The 10,663-nt window shown below is 34.9% G+C and overlaps 1 protein-coding gene and 1 pseudogene across 1 annotated transcript; both read left to right on the forward strand.

Moving 5' to 3' along the window:
* Positions 1 to 2,195: 2,195 nt before the first annotated feature.
* Positions 2,196 to 4,088, forward strand: LOC127076438 (IAA-amino acid hydrolase ILR1-like 4). The gene is made up of 5 exons (XM_051018097.1): positions 2,196 to 2,685; positions 2,757 to 2,882; positions 2,969 to 3,283; positions 3,355 to 3,483; positions 3,641 to 4,088. The coding sequence occupies exons 1-5, from the start codon at positions 2,317 to 2,319 to the stop codon at positions 4,028 to 4,030; spliced, it is 1,329 nt and encodes a 442-aa protein (XP_050874054.1). The 5' UTR covers positions 2,196 to 2,316; the 3' UTR covers positions 4,031 to 4,088.
* A 2,848-nt stretch (positions 4,089 to 6,936) lies between these two features.
* On the forward strand, positions 6,937 to 8,817 carry LOC127076436 (IAA-amino acid hydrolase ILR1-like 4; annotated as a pseudogene).
* The last annotated feature ends 1,846 nt before the right edge of the window (positions 8,818 to 10,663 follow it).

Genomic DNA, 10,663 nt, shown 5'->3' on the forward strand with positions numbered 1-10,663 from the left:
ATAATATGATTAGTATATATACATCTATAGTTTAATGTTCGTATTATATGACACTTGTGAATTCAATTAATGTTATGTTTCTGCTGAGTTTTGTCATTCATATTATACATTACTATTAATATGTGATGACAAGGGTGTCTTTATAAAGTCATGAAAGACACATTATTGTATCCCTTAAATTTATTTGAATTTGATTGATTCGTGATGCATGGAAGGAATCAAGTTGATGAATAATTTGTGACCATCATGATCCGATCATTTCAATTCATTAAAGACAATGACTTGGTGCTTTTAATGAATGATGCACAACTATAGTATAAGAGTGAAACATCAAGTTTTCACATGAGTCAAGTGGGAGACTATTGGATTAATTTATTAATAATTATGACTCATGTAATTAAAAGTTTGACTTAAATAAAGGATACCCTAATGTGATGATTATTTGGGCTGATGGATAATTAAACCAATGGGGTTTTATTTTGAAATTCAAAATTTAAATCCCTCTTCTTTCTCTTCATGGATGTTGGGACATGTCTCTTGGAATAAAATGTGTATGTTGGAGTAAGATGACTATAAATAGGGACCTTTGTGAAAACAACAATACATTTTCTCATTCCTTCTCATTTTCTTACAAACACATAAAAGTATCTTCATCATCAAAAGATACACATAAGGAAGAAGGAATAGAGGAGAGAACTATTGAAAACAAGATTGAGAATCGGACAAGAATCGGAATCATGGATCCTGGTACGTTTTTACTGTTTTTCATAAAAATTGAAACAATGTGAAAATCATGATATCAAGATCCAAAACATGAAGTTTTGCTAACAACTACTTCTTTTATTTTCAAGTCTTATTTCTCGCATTGTATTACTTTACTTTTGTTAATTGCATGTTCTTATCGTTATTTTGTTTTCAAAACCAATTTCCAAACTGCTCTTTTCAATTCAATTACCTTTCTGAAATGTTTACTTCTAAGTTTCAAATCTACGCTTTTATGTTTGTCCTAAGCATGTCCACCTAATTTATTGATGCTAGGATGTGAGGACCGTCATTCGGCGGTACTCTAACTATTGTTTCTTTAGGATCTCAATTGAGGGTTGTTTTGGTTTTAATTCAATTTTTCTGAACTTAATTTAACCAGTCTCTACCAAAATAGAGCCGTGAAAACGTCGGGTAAGATTGAAAGTTGTCCGACATTAAAGAATAAGGTTGATTTGTTTTTTATTAACAAATACTGCGAAAACACTTTTTTAATTAATTAGGAATGTCTAATATTTCTAGAAAGAGATTTTAAAACTATTTGCGGACGCATTTATAGGTTTAGGATCCGGTTACCTAAGCGAAAACATGAAACCTAAGTTAAATTTTTCAATCAAAATTACTTTTCAACTCAGTAAAGAGTCTAACTTCTTAAAATAGGATTTACTACTTTAATGCAATAAGCGCCAATCACACGTAACGGTGGACGATATAAATTAGAGGTCAAATTCGGTTCTGAATATGCGAAAGCGACAGTTCCTGTTCAATTACATTTTTTTCAAAGTAGAAAATATTGCCCCCTACAACAATCCTATTTAAAAACAATTAAAGGTACTGTTGTTTGATGAATGTCACATCCTAGTATTATTTGTCTTAATTTATTAAAGTTATTTATTTCATTTCTCCTTAACTTAATTCATTCGTCTTAGATAAACACCGTAATAACTAGAAATGATAAATTGACAGTTAGGTCTCTACGAGATCGATATCTTTTAAAATTACGCGATAGTCTGTATACTTACCGTTAGATAATCGAATTGACTCATAATCTCACGATCAAGTGCCACATGAGATATCTATCCCTTCTGCATGATTGTTATTATGTTTGAATTCCAAATCTTGAGCATATTGTCTTTTTTAGGTTGATCATTGTGATTATTCATGGTTTTGTCAGCCTCATCAAATTTAGCACAATTATTAACCTTAGTCTTCTTTCTATAGGAACCAATCAAGTGGCCAATACTTTTGAAATTATTACAAAAGGTTAGGAAGCTAGATCAACTTTGTATTCATCTTCTAATATAGCAATGATAATTTTATTTTGTTTCACATAAGCACGTGGAAATCGACCGATGAATATTAATGACAGCTAAGTAACAGCCTGTAATCATAAAATGTATAAGGTTTGCTGTATCGCATAAAATGTATAATATATTTCTTTTAACACTCACATTGTGCTTCTTTAAATTCTACAATGTATTAAACAAATGTAAACCGATATATTAAATCCAGATGTTTATATTCATAGTATAATTCTACTCACCAAAACAAACCATGACTTCTTCTTCCTTCAAATTCAAATGTTTCCAATATTTTTTCATCATCATATTCATGTTACATGTCTATGCTGCAACATCCATTTTGTCATCATCACCGGACAATTCTTCATTCAACAATTTTCTAGAAATTGCCAAGAGCCCTGAGGTCTTTGATTGGATGGTCAGTATCAGAAGGAAGATTCATGAGAATCCTGAATTGGGTTATGAAGAATTTGACACAAGTGAACGGATAAGATCAGAATTGGATAAAATGGGTATACCTTATAAACATCCAGTTGCAATCACTGGTGTCATTGGCTTCATAGGAACTGGATTGCCTCCTTTTGTTGCTTTAAGAGCTGATATGGATGCTCTTCCCATTCAGGTTCATTCATTATTTCATTTTCCTCAAATTTTGCTTTTTGCTGTTATATTTACATGATGTTTGAATCTTAGGAAATGGTGGAGTGGGAGCACAAGAGTAAAGTAGCTGGAAAAATGCATGCTTGTGGACATGATGCTCATGCTACAATGCTACTTGGTGCTGCAAAGATTCTCAAACACCATGAAAAAGAAATACAAGTGTGTCACCTTTCTTGTTATTGGAGTCTTCAATTTCATCATCTCATGTAAAACTGATAAATTATTTATTGTGTTTCCTAATTCAGGGAACAGTTGTTCTTGTTTTCCAACCAGCAGAGGAAGGAAGTGGAGGGGCTAGGAAAATTGTAGAATCTGGAGTATTACAAAATGTTACTGCTATCTTTGGACTGCACATTGCTCCTGAACTACCCGTAGGAGAAGTGGCCTCTAGGTCTGGTCCAATATTGGCAGGAGGTGGCCGCTTTGAAGCAAAAATAAGTGGAAAAGGAGGTCATGCTGCCATTCCTCATCACTCTATAGATCCCATTTTGGCAGCTTCCAATGGGATTATTAGCTTGCAACAGCTTGTTTCTCGTGAAGCCGATCCTTTAGATACACAGGTAAATTTGAGTTTATGATATAACTTTTTTCCCAAGGAACATTATTCCTGAGATAATGTATATTACTACAGGTTGTGACAGTTGCAAAGTTTCAAGGAGGTAGTACATTCAATGTCATTCCAGATTATGTCACAATCGGTGGCACCTACCGAGCTTTTTCTAAACAAAGCTTCGACCAACTGAGACTGCGGATTGAACAGGTATGCAGTGGAAATCAATCATTTCAGTTTATGAAAGTGCAATAACTTGTTTCTATAACCTCCCCGAAATAGTCTCAAGAGTCATGGATGCTTATTCCGGTTTTTGAGTTAAGATAAGTCAATCCAAACAAACTCTTAAACCGATTCTTTTATGCAGATTATTGTTGGGCAGGCTGCTGTGCATAGGTGCAATGCAACTGTGGACTTCCTTGATGAAGTGAAACCTAGCTATCCTCCAACGGTAAACGACGGTGACTTGCATGAGCATTTTGTGAATGTTGCAGTGAGTATGCTTGGTATCAATAATGTTAAGAGTGCCATGACACCAGCCATGACATCTGAAGATTTTGCATTCTATCAAGAGGTCATACCTGGTTACTTCTTCATACTTGGAGTGAAGAATGCTTCTCATAAACGGTTTCAGCCATCATTACACTCACCTTATCTCCAAATCAATGAAGATGGACTCCCATATGGAGCTGCACTTCATGCATCATTAGCTTCCAGTTATCTTCTAAAACATCACCATCATGTACATGGTGTTTGAGAATAAAATATCATATGATGAAATATAAATCTTAATAAACTCATTAGTCTTCTCTTTATATTTTTGGAATGTTTTTCTTGTTCTCTCTAATTGACTACTTACAAATATAATTTTCCATAAGGTCAAACTTAATGCTCATATTGCTTACTCCTTTTAAGTATAAACTTAATGCTCATATTTCGTCGTGTATTAATTCAAGCTTAATTTATTTAGTGATGAAAATAAATTCACATGGGTTGATCTTGACAATGCAACTTATATGACTGAACCATTCATCATGGCTACTCAAGTAAAACAAGTTTTTTTTATGTGACAAACCCTTCAGACTTATCGAGGAGATGATCAATTATTCTCCAAGAAAAATGCATTTCTCATAGTGATGAAAATTTTGATATTCCTTTCACTCCTTTCACAACACTAGTGACTACTTCATATTAATAAGTTGATAGAGAAAATATGAAAGCTATTAATAACGATCATAAAGAAGGCATATGAGAAAATTAACAAATATTTTTTATTCTTTATTCTCTAAATTTATTGCAAGTTATAATTTTTATGATTATTTTACTAACAAATATTATTATTTGAAATTATATATGTGTTTAAAGTCAAGACACCAAGAGACTAAGACAATAAGACACCAATATATTATTATTTGATGTACTGATGTCTAAATTGTAGGTTTTTTTGTGCCATTTTAGTTTTGATGTAATATACAATTCTTGAATCTTTATGTAATTTTGACTTTGATGTAATATAATTTTTGGTCTGATACGATTCACAAATGGGTGTGTGGTTGTTTATGGTCTGATACCATTTAGAAAAATTCAAATTAAAAAATTGGGAATTATGTAAAATAAGAAATATATATTTTAAAAAAACAAATAATTTCATAACGGTTGTTTAATACAATCGTTGTTATAGGTAGAGTGTTATCCAGAATAATAAACACCAAAAGTGGCGTTGCTAGGTATCAAACACATGACCTATAAATATTTCACTACGGTTGTTCAATACAACCATGGTTATAGATGACACACTTTCTATTTACTACAACGGACAATAGACCGTGATTGTGCATAACACACTTACAATCACACGCTACCTAACAACAGACATATGACCGTCATTTTTTTGTCTTTCACAATTGTTGTAATATGTGTTTTTTGTAGTTGTGATATCTGGCAAAGAAACTTGAAAGCTCCAGAGTTGTGAAAGAGAGAAAGTGTGAAAGTTCATCTCGTTGTGTCTGTCTGAGTGGCCAGAATCTTGTGAAAGTAGAAGAGTGACTCCTAAGATACTAAGACAACTCACACACAAACACACACACACCTAAAATACTTTTAAGGTCTCTCTTTACTTAACAAAATCACAAAAAAAAAATATTTTCAAGCTCTAGCCACTTGATTAGAGGACTGCCGGCTTGATTGTGACAATTGTTTTTAACTACCTGATAGATTAAATCACATGCCTAATCGATTATGACAGTCTCTTAATGATTGGTAAAGACTTTCTATCCAAACCTTCCATTATGTACATCAATAATGGATTATTGGATGCACCTAGGGGTGGCAAACGGGCATGCCCGCTCCGTTTAGGCCCGCCCTGCAAAAGCCCGCAAAAAAACGGGGCGGAGCAGTCATAGTTGAGCCCGCCCCGCAAAAAAGTGAGGGCGGGGCGGGGAAAGCCCGCGGGCACTGCACTCTTTAAGCTTAAAAATGCAAAAAAATTATGTAAATACACATGCCCGCAAAAACCCGCGAAAAAAACGGGGCGGGGCGGGGCGGACACATTTGAGGGTGAGGGCCTAAATCCTTGGCCCGCCCCGCACAAAAGTGCGGGCAAAACGGGCATGCCCAGCAGGCCGAGCCTATTTTGCCACCCCTAGATGCACCTAATCAATTGGCCTGATCGATTCAATCCATGAATTGTTTTCTTTTTTAGCCAATTTTTCTCCTAAATAAATGGGGCATCTCCTCACTTAATTACACATCAGAATTCAGAGTTTTTCTAATTCTTTACAATTTATCTATCTTCTCTCTCTCTAAATATTTTTCTTTCACCAAAGTTATCTTAGGGTCGTGCGTGAGTGGAAACTGCTTGTGAAAAAAGAGTTGTACTAGTGTCCTGTCATTGTTGTTACTTTCAAAAATACGATACTCTTAAAAAATTGAGTTTGGTTCTTGATATCAACCATTTATAAATTATTTGTTTGATTCTAGAACTCAGTCTAGAAACATTCTGTTTAGTTATTAAGATCAATCTGTAAAATCTCTACGAATTTAAATACTATAATTCAACACCCCATCTTATGTTTAGAGTTACTCGTGTAATAATTACAATCTTCTCATCCTGTCCAAAGAATGTAACAATGAAATATACACCCTTTATATGTTGATGGATCACTAAAAGACTTTCCTTACTAAACAATACTATGATCTAAAAATCATTTATCCCCAAGTTACTTGATGTACGGGTACATCAAAGAAACATAGAAGTAAAAGCAGTTAAAAAACATGCACCATTTAAAAAATGATTAAGATACCTTTTGTAGGAAAGCAAATGAAAAACCCATCCCAATATGTAAAATGCAATCTTTTGAAAAACCCAAACAAAAAAGGGATACATATTTGAAAACAACTAACCTTGCCTCATCAATAGCTTATTTGCTAACCACCAACACAATGTACAGTGAAGGAATAGTGTATATGATAAGCTTTACCGCAAAATATAATAGTTAAATAAAGTCTTCATAAATTTTAATTCTTTTTCGTCTACATCTAGTTCTAATTTAATATGTACATGGTGGTTAGAATGTGATTGTCCAAACAATAATGTAAGTAGTTGGGTTGAGAGAAAAATCTCTGGCTTTTGATTCAACAAACACAATTTGTAATATAGTAATATATTTCTCTTTACACGTGAATCACAGTACACGAGTTATGTAGTTGGAAATGAAGAGTTGACCATCTACTAATCTTAAAAGATCAAAACAGCATTTTTTGTTATTCTTCAATCATCAATCTTTGTACACCAAAACAAACCATGTCTTCTTCTTTCTTCAAATTCAACACTTTCCATTTTTGCATCATCATATTCATGTTACATGTCTTTGCTGCAAAGCCAATTTTGTCAGACAATTCTTCATTCAACAACTTTCTAGACAGTGCCAAGAGTCCTGAGGTTTTCGATTGGATGATCAGTATCAGAAGGAAGATTCATGAGAATCCTGAACTGGGTTATGAAGAATTTGAGACAAGTGAACTGATAAGATCAGAATTGGATAAAATGGATATACCTTATAAGCATCCAGTTGCAATAACTGGTGGCATTGGCTTCATAGGAACTGGATTGCCTCCTTTTGTTGCTTTAAGAGCTGATATGGATGCTCTTCCCATTCAGGTTCATTCATTATTTCATTTTCCTCAAATTTTGCTTTTTGCTGTTATATTTACATGATGTTTGAATCTTAGGAAATGGTGGAGTGGGAGCATAAGAGTAAAATAGATGCATGCGTGTGGTCATGATGCTCATGTTACCATGCTACTTGGTGCTGCAAAGATTCTCAAACACCATGAAAAAGATATACAAGTGAGAGAGGATACTTTTTGTTTGAAGTCAAAGTAAAACATATATAGAATTCATCTTCTCATGGATTACTGATAATAAACTCTTTATTTTTTGTCTAACTAGGGAACTGTTGTTCTTGTTTTCCAACCAGCAGAGGAAGCAAGTAGAGGGGCTAAGAAAATTGTAGAATCTGGAGTATTAGAAAATGTTACTGCTATATTTGGATTGCATATTCTTCCTAACTTATTAATAGGTGAAGTGGTCTCTAGGTCCGGTCCAATAATGGCAGGTAGTGGCTACTTTGACGCAAAAATAATTGGAAAGGGAGGTCATGCAGGTATTCCTCAACAGACTATAGACCCAATAGTCGCAGCTTCCAACACCGTTATTAGCTTACAACACATTGTTTCTCGCGAGGCTGATCCTCTAGACTCCCAAGTAGTTTTTGATAAACAACTTCATTAAGTACTTATTTATGACATTCTAGATTATAAAGGTGAAACAATCGCTCATTTCTTTGCACAGGTTGTGACGATTACAAAGTTTCAAGGAAGCAATGCTTACAACATCATTCCGGATTATGTCACAATTGGTGGCACCATCCGAGCCTTAACTAAACAAATCTTCTACCAACTGAGACAGCGGGTTGAGGAGGTATGTACTGAAAATGTTAGTCAACATGATTGAGAGTCACATGACAGATGATTCAACTATGCAGGTTATCATTGGGCAAGCTGCTGTGCATAGGTGCAATGCAACTGTGGAGTTCCTTGGTGGAGTGGAACCTTTCTATCTTCCAACTATAAACAATGGGGACTTGCACCAACATTTTGTGAATGTTGCAGTGAATATGCTTGGCCTCAATAGAGTTTATAGTGCCATGACCCCAGTCATGGGAGCTGAAGACTTTTCATTCTATCAAGAGGTCATACCTGGCTACTTCTTCATGCTTGGAATGCAGAATGCCTCAAATAAACGGATTGAGTCGTTACACTCGCCTTATCTCGAAATCAATGAAGATGGACTTCCTTATGGAGCGGCGCTTCATGCATCACTAGCTTTTAGTTATCTTCTAAAACATCAGCAGAATGTACCTGGTGTTGAGACAAAATATCATGATGAATTATAAATTTTAACAATTATTACAAGACAATGTTGTATGTTCCAGCCAAATATATAACAAATAAGACTTTTCACTTCAGACTCTGTTCTTCCATTAATCATGTATGATGTTTCATTTTGTGGTATTTTGGATCAAATTCTAGTCTCGACAAGGAGAATCTTCATGGTTCGACTGAGATGTGTATGTTGTAGTTGAAGTCAGTTCAAACATGCAGTAGTCGAAGTCAGTTCTAACATGCAAATGACTTAACTTAATTATGTACTTTGTTATGTAATAGTTATGTATGTCATGTAAGAGTGTTATAATCATAAATGACATACATATACTAGGAGTCTATGTATAGATTGTACTCTAGTGTGTTAGGATAGTGGTTAAGTTGTTATTCACTTGTAATCTCTAAACCCTATTTTCTGGAGAAAGTGAATAGTAAAAGTATTATAACCAAATGCTCATGCAATCCTCTCTCTCTCTCACACACACACACATACACACACACACAGAATCGTTTTCTTGTGTTCAAGAAATCTTCTCTTTCTCACAGCATTGTGTCGTTCCTGGTGCGACGTTTGTCACAACAAACAGGTGTAGTGAGCATGGATCAAGATGCTCTTAACGAAGTTTGAGATTGAGAAATTTACTGGAGTTAATGATTTTGGGTTATGGCGCTTGAAGATGCGAGCCCTTATTGTTCATCAGGGTTTGCTAGAAGCATTGAAGGGAGTTAAAGTCATGGATGTTACCCTGACGGAGAAGGAGAAAACGACGATGGTGGAGAAAGCTCACAATGCAATCATATTGAGCCTTAGTGATAAGGTTATCCGAAAAGTCTCGACGGAGAAAACCGTCGTGGGTGTGTGGTTGAAAGTTGAAGGATTGTACATGACCAAATCTTAGGTTAAACGTCTCTACCTGAAGCAAACTTTGTATTCATTCAAGATGAGTGAAGAAAAAGTCTTGATAGAGCAGTTGGATATCTTCAACAAATTGATTCTTGATCTGGAGAATATCGATGATGAAGATCAAGTGTTGTTGTTGTGTACTTTACCCAAAAATTCATGCTCACTTTAAAAAAAAACTCTTGTATGGAAGAGAGTCCATGACCATTGAAGAAGTTCAACTATCCTTGTACTCAAAGGACTTGAATGAAAGAAGCATAAATCATCTTCTGTTGGTGAAGAATTGTCCGTAAAAGGAAAATTCTCAAAGAAATATGACAGGTTTGAGAAAAAGAAGGGTAAAGGTCAGTAGGAGTCTTATGGTGGTGTTGCTCTTAGAATTAGGTATTACTAGTGTAAAAAGGAAGGTCACACAAGAAAGGTGTGCCTTGTACGTCTGAATAATCATGGAGGTAAGGATAATGTCAACGCAACCATTGTGCAAGATGATTATGAATCATCTGACGTCCTTGTGGTTTCAAGCACCAATTCTAGCAAGGAGTGGATTATGAATTCAGGTTGTACTTGGCATATGACTCCAAACAAAGACTTGTTTGAAGAATTATGTAATCAAGATGGTGGATCAATGTTAATAGGAAACATTAGAGCCTATAAGATTTTAGGAATTGGATTTGTTAGATTAAAGTTCCATGATAAGTCAATAAGGTTATTGACTGATGTTAGGTATGCACCTGACCTTAAGAGAAATTTTATTTCTCTTGGTGAATTCGACAAGAAAGTATATGTTTTCAATGGAGAACATGGTGTCCTAAAAGTCGTGAAGGGGCTGAAAGAAGTCTTGAGAGGGAGAAGGAAGTAAGATGTGTGCACCTTTGAGGCTGAGGTTGTAAGTGGATTAATTGGTATTGCATCCATAAAACCTGTTTCGAAGACTGAGCTATGGCACATGATATTGGGCCATGCCAATGAAAAGGGCCTAGTTGAACCGGGGAAACAAAATCTGCTAGGTGGTGGCAAGGTCGAAAACTAGAGTTCTGTGAACCT

Source organism: Lathyrus oleraceus, chromosome 4 (genome assembly GCF_024323335.1).
Source record: "Lathyrus oleraceus cultivar Zhongwan6 chromosome 4, CAAS_Psat_ZW6_1.0, whole genome shotgun sequence".
NCBI classification, from domain to species: Eukaryota; Viridiplantae; Streptophyta; class Magnoliopsida; order Fabales; family Fabaceae; genus Lathyrus; species Lathyrus oleraceus.